Source organism: Leuresthes tenuis, unplaced genomic scaffold (assembly GCF_036924035.1).
Source record: "Leuresthes tenuis unplaced genomic scaffold, fLeuTen1.0.hap1 SCAF_20, whole genome shotgun sequence".
NCBI lineage: Eukaryota > Metazoa > Chordata > Actinopteri > Atheriniformes > Atherinopsidae > Leuresthes > Leuresthes tenuis.
The window spans coordinates 17831105-17851208 of NW_027325374.1; the positions used below are offsets into that span (position 1 = coordinate 17831105).

The window sequence follows — 20104 nt, forward strand, 5'->3', positions numbered from 1 at the left end:
AAGAACTGAAAGTCCCTTCAGTAATAGTGATTAGATAAAGCTTGTTGCTTTGTTGTTTTCACCTAAAAAAAACAGCCATATCTAAAGCATTCAAAGAAAACACATCTTTCAAAGTGTCTACAGCAGTCTGTTTTCAAAAAAAAAAAAAGAAGAAAAGAATAGAAAATTTAAAAAAGTGATTGAAACATTGGGTTTATTTAGTAAAGCGAGAAATATTAGGGACATGCCTTGTTGGTGAATGACAGTGATTTTACACTTGGGGAGTTCATTTATATGCTGATTTCATTTTAAATTGTGTTTTTAATTTGTTGAATAAAATCAAACTGTTGTAAAAAAATACATATATATATATCTATATATATCTTGTGTTTTGGATTTTTTGCTTCCAGAAAGGTAGATGAACAGGGTTTTTTTGTATTGCATGCTGCAGCAAGTCCACATGGGTCATTACCACAAGATGGCGCCCTCCTCCTTTGTAAATACCATAGCGACCAGTTGCCTCTTGGGCAAAGTCAGGAACATTAGCGCACACAGCCCTTTCTGTTTCTGTCCTGAACATCTTCGGAAGATTTACAGCATGTGTGTTACTTGAAAGCAAATAAAGAGCAAAGCAGAGAAAATATTCACGATCATACACTTGAAAGCTGGGTGAAAGAAAAAAAAAAAGCATTTATGGGACGTGAATGCACGGTTCTGCCCTTAAAATTTGCAGAACACTCCCACAGCTCTTCCCTACATTTCTCAACAGCTACCTTAGAGTCAATTATAAAGTGTTTCTAGACGTTTGAGCACCTATAGACTCTGCTCGTCTCATATTCTGCTAAACACTGTGTTGAGCAGGTTTTGATAATTAGCTTCCTTCCATCTGTTTATAACAAACTCACACCAGCTGTAAAATGCCTCACTTCCTGTGTCAACTCTATTCGATAGTTTGTAATAGCCAAAGAAAGCTTTTCTGACATTGTGCAGAGACTGTTTCTGCCAACATTAGCTGCTAACCCATAAGAAGGGAATTTTCAAGGAGTGCAACTCTCAGCTGTCTCTATATACAGTCAACATAGGGTCTCTGGTGGGTTGTGGTACACTGGGCCTGGAAAAAGCCCCTATTGACGTTGGAAATTCACAGGGAGCGCTGTGTTTGCGGTCACTCTTTCAGTCAGCTTTACCCTAAACTCTGCTCCTCCACAATGAGCCGACACCACAGCAGGGGGCTTTTAGACGACCTGGTCAGAGACTGGTGTCATAAAAATGTCACAGGGTTTTTTTTTTGTTTTTTTTTTCCAACTAAACTCCCATTACATAATGAGAGTGTCTCTTTTTTTTTCCTCAGTGCAGCAAAACCACAGAAGTTCCACTCTAATCTTCCCCAAAAAACTGCAAAGTCAGAGCTGACATTTTTCGGAATTTGTGTGCATGTACATCATTTCTGTTTAATTTCACCATTACTGTTCCCCTTCAAATGTGGAAATTCCCGACCTACAGGGTGATGTTCCAACACTGGTTGCTTTTAGTTTCTCTGACTATCAGCTTACAGTGCAAAAGCTTAGACCAAGTGGGACTAAATACAGTAGGCAGGTGAAAACAGAGTTTTCAGTGCAATTTACCCATTTTTTAAAATTCTTTTTTGTTCCCAAGTAGGGTTGTGTGATGTATTTATGATTTGTCATTATTTTATCTGCCATGACAGCAGTCCCAAGTGCCCTAAGTTTGGAGAATCAGAAGCAAATCCCAATGAACATGTTCAACTGTAGCATTAGCAAGCTCAACACTCAAAACCACTGACATTAAATGCTAGCTAGCTAATATATTATTAAACATTAGCATTAGCAGGAAGGGAGATAAGAACTATTAGTTAAATTAACTTGTCAGCTTCTCCAACAGGAACTTTACTTTTGGCTATGTTGAACGTGATTCCCGTCACACGCACAGTAAATGATTTTAAGGTAGTTTGTTGTCTTTTGACAGACAACATTAAGCTAATGCTCTCTATCAAAGACACTGACAATTTGAAGCTGCTACCCTGGTTGGCAGGTCGTAGTTGATATTTTGCCTTTTTGGTTTGTTTTGATGTAAAAAGATTGTATTTCTGAGTAATATTTAGAGCCCCTGTAACAGAGCAGCAGTTTGGGGGGAAAAAAAAGACTTTGAGCCTTTTTCATTTGATGTATTAGACTGAATTGGAATTCCCCAAACTAAGAAAAGGGCAAGAGAACTATGGATTTCTGATGGTAATTTGATTTTCTGTGTGGTTAAACCCTAAAGCTGCATATCTTGCCTCCTTCATCCTGCATCCTTCCCTCTTTTCCATCCCAGGCTAACTCCTTTTTTCTTTTTTTTTTCTTCAGCTATTATTTCTTTTTCTTCTAAGAAAATATTTTGAGGAAAATTCAAGATCAAATTTCTGCTTAGCTCACTCTGATGACTTGGTTATCTTCTGGCTGGCAGAAGAATGGTGAGTTTTCCTTGTGTTTGGCTGTGTTTGGTGCCATTTCCAAAATAAGCTTTGTTTCTTAGCAGCAGCAGTAACAGTAGTGCCTTTCAACATAATCCAGAATTTATGTTGAAGAACCTACAATGATGTGGTGACTTACCGAAAACTGGAGGTCATTCATGAGTCATGAGAACGTTTATGAGAGGAGTGTGTGCTCCCTGTGGGATAAGTTCAGCGGATTGTTATGCAAAGCAGACTTTTGTCCAGAATAGATGAAGTAAAATCCCCTAAGAACAGGGCTCAGTAGCATTTCTGTGAGTGTTTGTGTATACAAGCCTACGTGCGCTTGGAGAGCTCGTTATGCTGGTTTTAAAGCTAATCTCAACATTCCCCCTCTCAATGGACCTTCATCCACTTACCTAACTCTCACCTGGCTCACACCTAAACCTTCTCTAATATCATATTACTGTATGTTAGTGAGCCACCTAATACTTTCTACCGTAAACCAGTGCTGTGAACTTGGTCACCCTGTGGCCTGACAGACCACGTCACAGAGCCTTTAAGAGCAGATCCTATGGAGGGTGTTCTAAAGCAAGGCCGTGTTTCAGGGCTTAGCACAGGTCAGCGCTGCACAGGTCTAATCGGCCTTCCCGTCTGCAACGCATCAAGCCAATCAGTCTTTTAAATCTCACTTCTGCCTTCATTCTACCCTCCAGTCCGTGTCTCGCACAGCCCACTTTAGAGTTCCCCTTTAAGAACATCCATTTCAGACACTGTCTGCTGTTCAATATGGAGAGAACAATTGAAAGGATGACACCAAATTTATTGGTGTATTATAATTAGAGTAACAAATATATGGTGACAAGATTCCAACGATGCGGCATGGTGGAACAAGACATCTTGGATGATGGGTATGGGCGGATTGAGAAGGCGGCAGACAATGTTTCCATGGTAATATCCATGGTAATATCCTGTATAAAGAAATGAAGTACAACTTAAAACTTATGTAACATCTACTCAACTGTAGATATAGCCACTGTGACATAAGTCATTGGTTTGAAGGCTATTTGAAGCCTTGTGGTTAATATTTGACCTTTGCTGCCTTGGGTTTTGGAGTCTGCAGACCTGTTCAGATGAGAGAGAGGAGCACTGAGCTTTTGGCTTGGTTAAAGAGGTACTTTGCTTGTATACCTCTCATTGCAAAGACATGACAAGCTAGACGCTAACATTATGAAAACTGCAGTGACAAACGTCAGGTGAAACGGAAACAGTGGCATGTGGAGGAAGTGCTGGCTGTACCCATTTCAGGGGCACAAAAACACAGCCTGGACAGGTGAGTGTGTAGGTAGAAACCCAATTAAGTGAACTCACAACACACTGACTAGACGGCTTTGTCCTCTTTCGGAGCCAAGACTCAGGCTCTACGACTGACCCCCACCACAAAGCTGCCCAACTGTGCCAGCTAAACACACGCGTACACTCATGCTTTCTTTCCAAAGCAGGTTTATGGTAGAAGATTGATTCAATTACTCAGAGCCTAAGTAACTATCTCCTCATTCCCCTACAGCCAATGGGAAAGCTTCTGTGCAGCTCCATTGTAATAAGCAGGCTGCCCTGTACCAGACTGAAGCTTAGGTGAATCACTCAGTGGCCTGTGGGGTCTTAGACAGTGATGTGATCTCTATCAAACAGAAAATCTTCACATATTTAAGGAAACAGATGAGGGAACGGTCACCTGGAGGTCAGAGACCTGTGAGTCAGACTAACTGAGAAGTTCTCAGAAGTCTTTTTTCCAGGATTTTAGTTTTTTTGCCTATTCTTCAGTGTGTTCAAAAACCCTACACCTAACCCATACAAAAAATCCCCTCACCATTTAGCTACGGCACAGTTAGTGTGCAACACTTTTTATTTTTATAAAGCACTGACCAGTTTGAGTCTATCTGGCTCCAGCCACCTATAGAAGGGCCTAGTGTATTTATATAAAACCTTACTTTCTGCATATTTCTGTGTGATTTAGTGTTATTTTGAGTCAGAATGCAGAAGAACCTTCTTTCTTCCTCTGGCACAGATGCTACCCACAAAGCAATTTGATCACTGACAGTCCAGCCGTTTGGGTAATGCTTGCAGTGGCTCTAACGTAATCGTATTCAATTTGGTCTGTGACTGTGTGGATGTATTTTCCATTCAGTCATACCACATCTACTCTTGGTCTTTAGCCTGTGATTACTTTTCTTTGACTATAAATATCAGGGGTGTTTAAATCTAACACTATCTGTGACATAAAGCCCGTTCCACTGAAACCACTGGAGACAATGTCTGCTTTTCTCTTCTCTTCTCTTTGGTCAAACTGTTCAACTTTGCTGTATACTACAAAACTCATCCCGTGTTTAACCACGGTCGCAGTCACACCTTAATAATTCCATTTCTTCTCCGTAACACAGTGGATGATTTCAATCGAGATGCTGCGGTTTAATGGTGCCTTAAACCAGCTGCTCTTCATCACATCCACACTTGGGCAGCTGCTAAATGGCAGAAAAAAGGGGTTGATGAGGCAAATGCTTTTCCTTCGTTTACTTTTGATTCATAATTAGTTGTGGGGATTAATGCACACCAGACCTGCTGTAGTCACAGGAAATTTAGAACAGTATGTGTGCGCATGAGAACATTTGTTGCAGGAGAACTCAGTCCAGTATAAAGTACTAATTTGTATGTACTCCTTGAGTTTGGAGTTTATATTAATGTCAATTACTTTAAACCATCTGCTGTTCCTTCTAGTGATGTAAAACTCTGGGGAGGGTCGATTGCCTCAGGATGTGGAAGTCGGAAAGATAGTGTATGCAGTCACAGTGCAAATGTACATTCTTTCACGTTGAAAGGAGAGTAGTAGTGTTAAAAGTGGAGGGTCTTTAAACCTTTCTCATTAGATCTACCCAGATTTGTAATTTTAACTTTCCCCTTTTGAAATTAGTTGAAAAAAACAGCAACGTGGTAAACTAAATGTTGATTTTTAAGTTTATGTAGCACCTGTTGAAAAAACTAGGGTTACAAAGTACTTTACGTTACAAAGTTTAGCCAAAAGAAAAAACTAAAAGCATTTAAAGCAAGACATGCGCTGAAACAGTATAAGTCAGCTAATGCAGTCTGCTTTAGATTTTAAGTGAGCTCAATCAAGATTTCGTGTTTTGAAAATACAAATATCACGAGAATGTATGTATTTATCAGGTAATTAGCTTTTTTGTGCTTTTGTATGAAGCAACTAACACAACTAAACACTTTGAGTACAAATGCAAAACTCAGATTCAATGACTTATTTGATCGTTTACAGCGATTGCTTTTCAGACTTGGCGAGTATAGAGTCACAGGGCAAAGGCAGAGTAAAAAAAAAGCAAGACAATACGATCATGGAACACTTATCTCTGAGGAGAAAACTGGGACAGGAAGAAATAAACAGTCTTTATACACATGGAAGACACAATTGGATGCAGGTGTGACTTATTGAGGGGAGACAACAGGGAGCAGGTGACCGAGTCATGAGGGAGGCAGGCTTTAGAATAAAACCCAAAACACACTCTGTTATAGTAACATTTCAAAAGTTTGGATCAAATCCACCTGAAACTGTCACGGTCATGCTTTGCTGTGGTGTTTGTTTCTGAGCCTTCGGTGGGGCTGAGCAGGTTCCAGGAACTCCGGGGCGGAGTCTGGTCAGCTCCTGCTCTCACACCTGTTCCTCGTCTGTCCTCATCAAGGCGTCTTCTTAAGGACCTGCAGGAGCAACCAGTCTTCGCCGGATTGCCTCACTTCATACTGTGCCAGTTTCCTTGCTCTGGCTTCCCAGACTTCATCTCAGCAGTCTTTGTGGCCTACCTGCCTGCTCGCCCCGCTTCGGACTCAGGACCTCTGCGGCACAACCAGCAATACCCCAGTATACAACAGTATATTCTTCTTCCATTTGAGCTAAAAGCTACAGCACTGAAGTACCACTTCTGAGATTATTCACTCTTCCTATTTTCATTACTTTTCACGAGGTAATCCGCTACCGCACTAGGTTGGGTGTCGCTTGATGAAACTATTGAAAAAAGGTGCTGGAAAAAGCTCAACTTCGAAGAGATACATTCATGAAATGTGAACATGTTACTGCTGGAAATTCTTCCTTACAGTTTAGTTTTCAAAGTGTTGTACCGGCACTTTTACTTAAGGATCAGTTCTGAGCAAATTTTTCCATCATCTTAATCTGTTAACAAACAACTTCTGCTAAAACATGATTGTTCTGTCCTCTTAACTCTGTAAACCAGGCCGCTCTTATTTCTCTTGATCCCCGACAACCAACTCCATATGCGTGTGTTTGTGTGTGTGGGAGGAGCAAGCTGTGTTTTCTGTTTATCGTTCTTGTACTTTCCTGCTCCTCAGTCAGGGGGTTGCATGGTCATAAAAGTCAAAAGGTCCAGTGCAGCTCACTGGAGACAGTCTGAGCCAAACATGATTCAACCTGGAAAACCTTCAGCATTACTCTACCTCAAAAGAGAAAAGCGGCCCAAGAATCAACAACAACAACAAAATTAAAACTGGCAAAAAGAAACATGAAGCACATGTTGTTGTATCGTTGAGCTGAGAGAGGTCTGGGTGAGTCCATGCGAGGGGAGGTGGGGAGGGGAGTCTGTGCCACACAAGTTGCCCCTGGGGCCTGAGTGGTGGTGTTAGCTTGGCAGGAACAGAGAGGAAGTAGGGAGGGGGAGGAGTGGTGTTTGTGTGGACTGGGGCCATTGAGGGCAGCTTTTAGTGCCACGTTTGCATCACGGAACTGTAATTCCTTTCAGAGCAAAGCAGAGCTGGCACGATGGCTGCTTCACTAATTTTTGTTGCCTATTACAAGCCGATGCTGCATACAGAACTACACGGTAACAACGGGGTGTGGTTTCTTTTCTTTCTTTCTTTCTCTCTTTTTTTTTTTTTTTTGCAACAGTTACATGTCAGCTTTTGCTCAATCTGGCACCCTTATATACACCTGCGAACGTGTGAGTGATGACGGGAACAACTTTATTACTTAAACTTTCCAATAATGTTTAACCAACGCATACTTTCTCAAAGCTGGCCAGTGAGAATCCGTTTTGACATCTAAAGCCTGAGCACTGCCAGGCAGAGGGGTTTTATGGAAGTCTGTTGTATTCACCCACTTTCCCACTTGTTTGCTGTTTTGGAGGCTGCTTAAACCTTTTTATACTCCCTCCTACCAGCATAATGTCTCGCTCTTCCCGTGCTTGTACACCATCTTGCAACAATCTAGACAAAATTAGGTTGTTTTGCTGCATGTTACCACTAATGTCCCGATGATGATCCCGAGAGATTTCAAGCTAGCAGTTGATTTTGAGCTCGAGCTCAATAGCTAGCTTGATTTAACAAGTAATGGAGTAAACCACTAACTAACTAAAACTATAATTTAGGCTATTCCAAACATGAATAAACAACAATTTGCATTGTGCCATAAGGCATTACTTTTTCACCATACTTTCCCATCCATCTCATGTCTGACAGTATGAAAAGTGACTGACGTTACCGATCTGCTCAGTAAAGTCATTAACAGAGAAAAGTGACAGTGCGAAGGTGTGTATGTGATCTTTTGTACTTTAGAAATGTATTGCTGTCAATCAACAGGGATATTAGGCTTTATTTATTTAATAAAAGCAGATATGGGGAGGAGGGGCCAAGTTGGAGTCTTCTGTTGGCAAGCAGAGTTGGGAAATTCTGGCTTTATACCTTAAAACCTGAAAATACTGTTAAAGTCATATAATTGACCATTCGTGTTTTGAGGTGTCAAAGCATACATGTTGGTGCCCAACCTAAATTACCTTCTTACGTTTAAAAAGTAAAATACTTTTTTTTCACAAACTGTACATCTCTACTGCCCCTCTTCTTATCCTCAGTCTGAAACGTTTTGTTTTATGTTCAGTCACTTTTTGGTTGAGCACCATTAACAAAGGGAAGAAAGAAATAGCTAAAATTTGCTAAAACAGCTGCATTCAGCTGAGGGAAAAGTCCCTTTTGGTAACAGAGATGATTCAGCAAGGGCCGCGACAGGGGATTTTACCAATCCCCTGTCGCTTTGGATTGGTAAAAACGTCTGCACCATCTTCACGAACTGACCGTTCGCTTTCTGGTTAGCACGTCTCACAGCATACCTCTGTGGTTTTAAAGTTGTTGTTTTAATGTTTCATTTCATTGTTCATTGGATTTCATTGTTTTTTAATGTTGTAATTTGTTTAACAACTATCTATTACAAATAAATGCCATCATTTGTTTGAATTTACTGTGATATTTGAACAGAAAAGCCAAAAAACCTTTGTCATTATAATGTAGAAACATCGCTGAACAACTCTTCACCGACTCATTTTGAGCCATTTTTATGCACAGAATCAAGACCAGCCACATGCTGTAATATACAGAGTTAGACCGAGCGAATATAGTCACACAGAAACCACCACTATGCTTACAGGACAGCTTTCTATCTTGCTGGCCTGCTGTTTGCACTCAGACTAGTTACCATGGATACCAAGGGCATCAAAATACAGGCACAATGACAAATACCAACATCTGTGTGTGTGTGTTACTGTTTTATAGTGCTTCTTGGGTCCAGGAACCGGGAGCCCACTATACTTCTGGGGTCCAACAGGTTTTATGGGGCCCAAATGGTGAGCCCCACGTTATTAAAGGTATTTTTGAGGGTCAAAACTTGTTTCTGTGGTCAAGGTCTGACTAAGGTTAAGGTTAGGTTTAGAGTTAAAGTTTGGATTAGTTATTTAACTGTGGTGGTTGGAGTAAGGAGCTGGAGAGTGCATTATGTCAATGATGAATCACCACAAAGATATAAAAACAACTTTGTGTGTGTGTTTGTGTGTGTGTGTTGGGTCAGTGAGGTTCAGTCTGGGCGGTAATGTGAGACCAAGATGAAACATTCAGCCATCAGCACATTCCTATGGGCTTCGGTTAACTTCTGCCTTAAGGACGAAAGAAAGAAAGAGGAAAAAAGAAAGAGAAAGAAATCTATTGTCTTATTATTATCATTATAATAAGTTACATAGAGAGGGTAGAGCAAACTGATGAAAACATGTCATCCATTCTAGATGATGCAGTTGTCTCCAGGGTTCTCATAATTAAAGGGCAATAACTCCTTCAGCTCTCAGTTAGAACTGTATGTGGGGCAGGAGGCTGTATGTTGTTATAGATTTTATATAATGATATGTTTTGTGCAAATTTAGCAGAGATTTGCCTTCAGCCTCGTCTGCTTCGTGGTGGTGCTCGATGGGAGGAATTTACTTCCCACAAATATTGTCTGAATATCTGCAAACCAGACCAGAGAACAGAGCCGTAGCTTAAACATGATTGTTGTGGCTTCTCTGACGGACCATTAAACGGCCATTTGCGTCCCTCTGCAGTTAGGCTTTTGTTTGTTAAAGCTAAATGGGATGCAAAAAAAGAGGAAAGAAAGAAAGAAAGAAAAAGTTGGCCGTCAGTTTGAGGGGACTGTGGAAAAGAAATCCTCATTCTTTCATCAAGGCCACAAAGTGTAGCGAGTGCACAGCCATAAAGCTGACACAGACGCTCATGCAAGATTACTCTCAGAATAAAAGAAACATTTTTAACATTAAATGCTCGACTTCATAACCATGCAAACATGCCTTCGCATCAGCATCATTTTCACTTTTGTGTCAAGTACTGCAGCTTCGGAAAGTTTTTTTTTTTTGACTCGATTACTCTGGCTTGGTTCAGCTTCTCAGTGATTACAAATTTACACAGATGAGTTCTTCTCCATCCATAAAATTAGAAATGTTAACCACAAACTCAAATTGTAAGCAGAACTGAAACAGATAGAGGACGGAGAATGGTGCTACAGCAGGCACGGTGAGGTGATGGGTCGAGGGAGAGTCCCAGCTGCTATTCTTGCTTTCGTAAGCTCGTAGGCTCCCTTGTGCCTGTTTGAAGGACTTAGTGCCTCATTTTCTCCATTCTTTTCTCGATTTTTCTGATTCGGCAGACCTCTTTCAACATCCCACATCCTCTTCTCCGCTCCATGAAGATGGGAAAAAACGCAGACTCCACAGTAATTACGTTGCTAGAAGTGCTCATGGGGGCTATTTTGGCTGTATCAAATTCATTACCAACCAGAGTAACAGTTTTTTAAATTCTCCCTGAGCGCACAATGTGTTTTCTTTAATGTCAGTTTGGAAGGCAGAAATCAAACATGTACTGTTGAGCTTATAATCAGAAGGAGGAGGTAGTGAACCCATTATGGCAACAGAAAGATGTGCTTGGAGAAATTCAGTGGGAAACATTTCTCTGGTCCTCTCTTCCATAACAGTGATCTTTAGCCTGCTTTTCTTGCTGGGACAGCTTGTCAAATAAAGGTGTAATTTGCCAGGATTTGTGCGTCCTAATCAACCAGACTGTATTTGCAATGGTATTTACAGCACCTATGTTCTTCCTGGTATACTGATGTATGATGAACAGTGCATTTGTATGTACAGCATCAGGTAAATGTATGGTAAATAAGCTAAGATACAGAGGATCTTGCTGTAGCCAAAAACCAGGAGACTGTATGTGTGAGGAGTAAGTACAGGAAATATTGCAGTTAACCAGTGCACTGTGAGCTCTAAAAAGCAATAAGAAAAGTCCAAGCAAAAATGATGACAGTTATTCGAGTAGAAGCTTAGGAGTCAACCTTTATTGATACTGTTAAAAAAGTCATGTCAGCCAAAAATAGAAAAAAAATCAGTTACGTCTTTCATATTTACTTCAGTTTATATTGGTCATGTAAAAAACACTTGTTACTATAATGTATCTGTTATGAATCTGTACCACCACTGAAGAAGTATGAGCATTCCTTTAGTGTTGTACAGTTAAAATCAATTAGCATAATATAAAGCTGTACCTCTCCATCAAGATGTAAAAAAAAAAAAAAAAGGCCATTTGATCGTACAACAAATGTCACGGAAAAAACTATATAATTCCTGGAACCTGGAAACAGTTTCTTCCTTTTTAAGGCAAAATCTGTTTATGATGCCATGTAAAAGGTATAAAACAGGTGTGACATAATACACAAAAGTCATGTAGAATTAATTATGTAATTACCACAAACTAAGAACCATCACCACTTTGTTACAGCTCTCAATAGAGCAAATGGAGCAATGGAGACATTTTTGTCATTTTGAATCAGACATGTAATCAGTACATGGCAACAGGGACTTGAGGAATATGGTACATTTAGCTAATTTGATACAAGAAATTGCTAGCGTGTTGCTGTATGGTTGTCATGTCTGAGTTGTTTTGTTTAAGGTGATTGCAAAAAAGCATGGCAAATAAATTGATGATTTCCAAATGTAGCACATTAAAGGTTCAACGACAGTGTGCTACCAAGAGATTTTGAATGCATGTAGTTAATACAGCGGTAAAAGGACACAATTGAATGACGTACATAAAAAAAAGAGAGAGAAGAAGAAAAAGAAATTGAAGAAAATTCCAGAAGGAACTGGATATAGGAGGAATTCCAGCAGTTTCATCCTCTCTTCTACACTCTGAAGTCAAAATGTCATTATTTCCTTTAGCGGCTGATGTCCACCATTGTCTTGTTAGCATCATCACTGCTAACAAGCTCATCTTTCACTAGCTAAATCTTTATATACGCTAGCTAGGAGCTACTTATAATGTACATGACATGGAAATGGATCCAATTCTCATTAGCTTTTAGCTAAATGTTTTACAGTGTAGCCGAGGTGTCAAGAAATGCTGGTATGACTTATATGACCTTTAAATGGTTAGCTGTTGTGTTTCTAAACTCTGCACACAGTGTCCGTCTTGGTGGTTGGACACCTTGTCAATATTCAGTTACTCTCCTTTATTTCTGTAGGGGAGTAAAATAAATTAAATGCTCTTTGAACTGCCCTGCAGTTGCATTGTGACCGGTGGTGGTATAACTGAAGACATAAAATATACATAATGCTACCATAGTACAGTATCAGGATTGTGTTGTTTTTTGTTTAAAAAAAAAAAAAAAGTAAAATTACAAAGTGAGGAGAGACCTGAACCTGATTTCTGGATGCTTGATTTTTACGAGTTTAAACTTCCAGACGTGGAAAAAAAACAAAAAAATAACAACAAAAAAACCCCAAAACAAACACGTACTTAACTTGCCTAATAGTCTATGTGCACTGATACAAATAAAAAAATATTAAAAAGCAAGAAAAATCAAACAAACTCCATATTGTTGTTATCTAAATTCATCAAGGTGAAATGGTGATGAACAAAATCCAAAGCCTCAAAGCTATCAATCAATGTAGCGCTTAAAACAGATCTCAAACATACACTGTAAAAACACACCTTCCATGTAAATTCTGTCCTCTAAACCATACTACAAATCAACGATCATTTGGAATTTTTTGATTTAGCATGCTGTTGGATATATGTATATACATATATCTATACATATATGTATAGATATATATATATAAACACAAAATGGTGAATCTTTTTTTAAGAAAATCAATATTTATCCAATGAATCTGATCTGTATTACCTGACAGTTGACACCAATTAGAATTGCTTTGAAATCCAGATCCAAAACCTATAATTCACCAAACAGCAACAGAGAAATAAGCCAATCGGGTTTTGCTTTAACATGTTTTCAGACTTTCATGCCCAACCTACTGTTCACCTTAATTCTCAATAACAATGTCCTAACTCAGTAGTTGAAAAAGACAACAAAGGAATTTCTTCAAATGCTAAATTCTTCTCTGGACTTTCTTTTCCTACATGCTTTGCTGTCAAGCATCAATCCTCCCTGATCTCAGAAAAATGCCAATGCTGAGTGAAACATCTCGCCAAATCGTGCCACTCTGTCTCTATGACACACAATGTCATATCAAACTGTAGGTCATTTTATTTTATATATATATACATTTTTATTTTTTTACTCACTGATAACCAGTAGAAAATTTTAGTGCCTGATCTTTTGGTGGTCACTCTACACACTGGCATTTACACATTAAAAGAACGCCCAAAAGTCCATAAAATTTCATATGAACCCACTCAAACATTGTCTTTTTCTATAAATTTTCATGCAAGCTGGCTGCACATTGTGACTTAACTAAAATTAAGAGCCTCCAGTTTTTTCTTGAGACTCTATCCCGTACTAGAAAAAGAACGCAGTGTGACTGAGGTTCAAAATACTTTTGATCTTTGGCTTATAGCTGGAGCATCTTTGGCAGCGAGGACCACATTCTTCAAACTTCAAGAAATGGTCAAAAGGGTGGTAATATCAATGTGATATCAAAGCAGGTGCTTGGTTTGGTGCATAGGGGGTGCAGGTGACTCAGGGTAGAAGGTTGGGTGGCGGGCGTGATGGCGGTGGACAAGGAAGTCCCGGGGGTGTGCGGGATGGTGGTGGTCCTGGGGGCATTTGGCCTGAAGGAGGTGATCTGGCAGGAGGGATGGTGGAGGTGGGGGATGAGGGGATGCTGCAAGTGACCGGGCGGTAGTCTGGAGAGGGTGGCGGAGGCGTGTGGATCGGAGTGCGAGGTGGAACTTTGGCTGCTGCTGCCTCATCTTTTACTCTTGTGAAGTTGATGCATCGACCCTACAAAGAAAGAAATACGTAAGATTAGAGACGGAACATCGCCATTTCCTGCTCGACAGTCTGTGTTATCGTAAAGTGTGAAGCCATGGAAAATGTTCTGTAGGTGCTGCATGTGAGAATGCAACTTTCCTGGAGATAGCCTAGCCAACAACTTAGTAATAACTCCAGGAAAAGACAGAAAGATTATATATGTAACTACAGCAGGTTATCCTCTGGAGTGAGTGCATGCACCAGTAGGTGTTGATGCTTCATACTCTCCTCTATTGACCTCTGGTCTTACTTTCCATTGACTCATCAGTTTTGCAGATATGCCCTAATACATGTGGTATTGATATCCACACAAACAATGTCAAACAGACATTAACATGGTGCACACGAAACACTGATTTCTGCTTTTTGCATAACATCCTTCATCTTGTGTGCTCGACTCAGGTCCCACTCCAGAGTATTCATTGTCTTGAGAGCACATCTACAGTGGAGAGTCTCCCACTCAGAAACGCACTTAGGAACTATAAGTATTCTCTCTATATGAATGAATTGGATTATTTTGAAATTGATTCATTGGATTTCATTGGATTAAGATTACAATGAATTGAACTCCAATTGGACTTGCACTTGAATTGGACTACATTATTTAAGTGCTTTGAGATGACATTTGTTGTCATTTGGTGCTATATAAAAGGCCTTCTGCAGAGTATCAGTACCACCAGATCCCCCCAGTCTTGGGATCAAGGGTTCAGGTTTTATCTTAGATTAGTCTCTTGTCTGTAGATTTGGATTAGAGTTTTAAAAAAACAACTAAGATGTGGTGTAAAAATGGACATGCACACACAGGTGTCAATTCTAAAGTGCATCTGGCCTGAGAACTTAGTTGAGCTCAGGTCATGGTACTTTGAATGTTTGTGTGTTTGTGTGTGCGTAGTTGTGTGTAGCCAGCTGGTATTACGGATTACATATAAATCCTTGCTTTTACGCCCACACTCCAAATTATCCCAGCTAGGCCAATGTTCTGTACCAACAACTATGACTCGCTTACCAAAGTACTCCTGTTTCCGAGGCCATATGGTGAAAAAAGAAGAGGCTAGTGTTTAACTGTGTGAGTGAGTGTATGTGTGAGCAATTCATAAAATATTAAACTAACCACAAACTACTGTAAGTTCACAGAGGTTGCTGCTGCCATAGAAACTCTCCACTTGCATGTAGCTGGTAGCAGAAGTGGAGAGAAGTAATGTTAATCCACTAATAAGCACTGTGTGATCTGAGCCACAGGATCATGGTTTTACATAATGGAAAATGGGGGAGAGGAATTTCAAGTCACTTATGAAGCCAGGTGGAACAAAGACTTTGGATTTGGATTAATATTACTCCTATAGTACAGCATTGATGCAGATAAAGCACTGCAGATGTCACTGATATTGAGTAAATAAAATATCAAAGATAGAAATCCTATCTCCTCCTCCAGTCATCTAGCATTTACACATTTACACATTTACTCTCTAAAAGCAGCACACTGGATGATGGAGGAGCTTCCATTGAAAAAGAAAAAAAAAGGTAGATGTCTAAAATTGACCAAATGCAGACTGAGCAATGTCACGTACTGGGCACATCTGGCAGGGAATCGATTTTTAAAAACCCCACAAAAACAACCGAAAGCAGAAGAATCTGGCTGCAACCACCAGTTTCTCATCTGTTGCCACTTAAGAAGTCTGGCATTTTGTCAATAACTGTCAAATTACAAATTATTTGAACTTTTCACGAAGAGTTTTCTTTTTCACTGAATACCTGTGTTGAAACAGTGTTGCCTTTGAGAAAAAAATGAATAATCTTTTTTTTTTTTTTTAACTGTTGGAGGTCTATGAAAGCAGCTGAATCCTGTAAAATTCTAATTTAGTCCCTCAAAGCAGCTTCTCAATCTTATTACGCAATAAAGATTGTGTTGAACATTTCTGTGGTCATTTTGTGGTAAAATGTTTATTTTTTGAGGAATCTTGAACAATAAGAACAATGCTGTATATAACCTTAAAAAAGAAAATAAATAACAGTTACAATAATCTTGAGAGCTGTGTTTATTTGCTGTCTTGCTGAGGGATTGAAAGAAAGAAATTTAATGTCTGTTTCAAATTTAGATTCATGGTTGGTAGCCGGCTACATTGGTGTAACACAGAAATTGAAAACAAATAAAAATGTCTACTTTGCTATTTAGCCATTTTATTGTTCAACAAGGAAAATAAAATGCAATATGTTTGAGGCATTCGGCAGGCTAGCTGCTCCTCTGTTTCTGATCTTTATACTAAGCTAATTTATCTGGCTGTGACCACATATTTAAAGTATAAACATGAGGATGTTATCCACCAGCTCAGGCAACTCGGTGAGTAAGCAAATTTCTTGAAATGCCTTACTTTTCCAAAATTTGTTTTGAAACACATTGTGAGTGTACAACGTAATTGCTGAAAGGCGAAAAGCTCGAGGGCTATGTTGTTTTTAACTGTGGACTGTTAAACTTTCAGCTGAGCTCAAGGATGGTCTGGCTAGAACTTTGGCAACTCATTAGGGAAAAGTAGGGCCCATCCCAGGTCGTCCTTGGTCTGGATGGAGAACTGCTGGCCCAAACTGAGGATATCGTACAGCGGTGGAAGAAGCACTTTGAGGATCTCCTTATTCTGACCCCTATATTCCCCAATGATGAGACAGAGTTTGAGATCTTAGGACTCGGAAGATGATGGTTGGGTGCCGGGGATGGACTAAATTCACCTTGAGTTGCTGAATGCTTAAGGAGTGAGCTGAGCCATGAGGTGAAGCTTTCGATTTAATGGTCCATCTTCGTTCCAACCCTTGCCAAAGAAGGACACAGCTGCCATGAAGGCACCCACTGCTTTGTGAACTTTGAGTTTTGGGTCATAATGAAACCATATTCACTTGAGGGAAAGCAAATGTATTGACCTAGTATCTCGAGAAAGAAGTTGACACTTTTGAATGGAAGGTGTTTTCTGCTGACTCTTAGCAGCCTTCAGTGCTATTACACTTAGGCCCTTCAGCGTCGACTTAACGTCCATTTCTTCTACGATACATCTAAGACACACCGACCGCTAACAATGTAACGTTATAAATACTAGAGACATTAGTCTGGTGCACCAACCATACTATATCGCCAAGCAAGCTGTTCGGCCTTTGTCTTGCAAATGCTTAGCTCAGTCTTTTGAATTAGCTAGAAATGATGAGATGAAGAAGTGGACGAATTTTTGCGAAAAGCCAAGCTGAAGAGCCTCACCATGGATTTTAAAGTCTAACGCATATACTCAGATTAGCATTTGTTCTTCTGTCCCACATCTTTTTCTGTATCATTTACAGGAATTACCCAACTTTGAGTGTAAGCTTCCCTCTGTGCTTAATTTGATACTCTTGATGACTTTTTCCACAGATGGAAAGTCCATCTTATTTGCCATACTGTTGGTATTTACCAAATACCAAATACCAATACCAAATACTTTGGCCATTTGGTATCATCAGTATGTGTTGTGGGATTTCATTTCAAAGTTGTTCAGTTCGGATAAAGGAACTGTTTAATTTGAGCTGGAATGAGAGCTTTTAATCCACATTGTTAGCAGAAATGTCTCCGTTATCTCAAAGCAGAAAATACTGTCCATGCTTTTGCAATCAATTCTGAAACCTACCTTTAGATACTTTGTGCTTTCAAAGACTGTAAGCATGTGAGTTTCTTTTGTTTTTTTTTTCATCCCAGCTTTTCTTCTTACACATTGTTCTGTGTTAGCTGCAGTTTGAACTTCTTAATATTTTCCTGGATTAAAGAAAACCACACTTGCTTGTTCGTTCTCGCTGACCTCCTCCACTGTCTGCAGTCTTACCAAGGTCGTAAAATTGTCTAGGTCTGGGCAAAACGTGTGTGTATGTGTGTGTGTGTGTGTGTGTGTGTGTGAGTGCGTGAGACAGGCTTGGCAGTCGCCTGCCATAGGTATTACCTCATGTCCTTTAGCCAGCTAACTGCTTCCCTGGGGAAGCTCGTGTTTATGTGAATGAGAAGGTCTCAGGCACCAGCTCTGTTTCATACTGTATACTCTTACGTCAGCATCATGGATGTGGTTAAGTGACACTCAGCCTTATAATGGCAAACTACTTCCCCAAATGTAAATACCATGATCTCAACTCTAGTAAAGCCTAATATGCCATATAAAAGGACTTACCTGTCTTACCATGGTGTAAGTCGACACCGGCTAAAAGCTAATGTGGTTTGCTGATTTAAAACAGATTTAATATTCCAAGTTCATAATCTGTTTTTTTCTTTTTTTAATAGTAGTTCTTTGTAGCAGGGGGGTAAAATTCTCATTTATTAGCATGAAATAGCTGAAAGTAGCTTGATGATAGATGTACTCTCCCTGTGCACTACCTGAGGCTGAATAACAGCCTGGCAGCCAGGTCTTTTATCAAGTGTTACATTCAGCTGTTCCCTTGGCAATGTGCCTATCTTTTTAATCTTAACATCTGCAAGGTGTCTCACCCGCTTTCCCTCTTTCCTCTTGAAATAAAACACTACACCACCGGGAGACGAGCCTGCCTGTTGGACTGTAAGATCTTTCTGCAGCTTTCTTCAAACCACAAACGACTTAAAAGGGAGACGTCATGTGAGAGGAAAGAGGGACAGAAAAATAAGCATTGCAGAGCTTATGCATGAAGCCATGTCTAAAAGCTTTTCTGGGTAGCAGAAATCAAGTGCAAGTAGTTTTTCTTTCTTTTTTTTTGGGTAATCTCACCACCAGTTTGCCTGGGTAGAGATGGAATTGTAAGCTAACGGAGACTTCTTTTCTTTTTTTTGTCTCAGGGAAAGCCGAGTGATTATCTGTCTCTGTGCCTGACTGTTTTGCCAAGAAAACACTCTAAAATGTGGAATTTCTGTTATAAAAAAGACCATTGGAAAGTTTCTGTTAATGTGGCAGGATTTTAACTGGTGCTTGGGTCCATATATCTGCCTATGGGTCCGATGTCCATAGGCAGCTGTTAATGTGCAACCAAAATAATTTTTTCAGACATATTTTCAAAAGTTCAGCATAGACTTTGCTCTTTGAGCCCGTTGCAAATACTCAGCATACAGCTTTTGTTTATTTTTTTTCCCCCTGCTGCACTTTTTCTGTTAATATGCCACAACAACAGTACCTTACGCATCGTGCTGCTAGCATAAACAAAGCTTGGAGTATACACTCTTCATTTATCTCCTTACCACTGAATTAAAAAGAGCCCATTATGACTAGTGGAGCTGGAAATTACGAGGAACACATTTTATCAATAAAACAAACTTTGCTGGATGTGTCTGAAGAATTTATAAGATCCCCGGAGAGCTTTCTGGCCCGCGTATACACGCATTTTATCTCCACATTCAGCCCCAACTATTATCTGGTGCTTTTTGATTAAAGTTCTGGTCATTAAAACTGAACCATGTGGTTCACGTGTTAAGGCCAGAAAGGATAAAAAAAAAAACCTGTTTCCATTGAGCTACAAGGATGTGTGCTGGAGTTCTGCTTTTAATCCGATTTATGGCATCTAATATGAAGCAGGTGTGAGACCAAGATTGGCTCAACACCATGGAATGGCCCAGCTGAGGTGTTAGCCAGCTCAGGAACACCAAGAGTGAATGAGACGGACTGACAGATGGAGGAAGGGAGGGCACGGTGAGTCATCTGTATGAATGAGTGAAGCAGTTTGAAAACACCAGGGGACATTTAAAACTGGCATTTTGGAACCTGATGTTGGCTTTTCTCACCCTAGAGTGGATAATCGCACAACTTAGGAACTTACATGTATCAAGACACATTTTGTCAAATGTGCTGTAGGATACTGACTGTTTGCTAACGTTAGCTTAGCAGCTGGAGCTGTTACACAAAGCAGAAAATACTGTCCATGACCAGACCTACAGTATAAAACTTTTTTATACTGTACTACGGACTATCGTAAAGTGAAAAGCTTGGAGGGTGATGTCTTTTGTCTCCTTATAAAACCAGAGGTGTAAAGAATGGACCTTTATCTTCTCTAAAGTCAGCTGCAAG

General features: G+C 39.9%; 1 protein-coding gene across 1 annotated transcript in view; it reads right to left on the reverse strand.

Moving 5' to 3' along the window:
• Positions 1-11122: 11122 nt before the first annotated feature.
• Positions 11123-20104, reverse strand: part of antxr1c (ANTXR cell adhesion molecule 1c) — a 38663-nt gene continuing 29681 nt past the window's right edge. Inside the window, exon 18 of the mRNA XM_072373495.1 lies at positions 11123-14051. Within this exon, the coding sequence (XP_072229596.1) occupies positions 13788-14051 (264 nt within the window). The 3' untranslated portion in view covers positions 11123-13787. The remainder of the gene's footprint in view (positions 14052-20104) is intronic.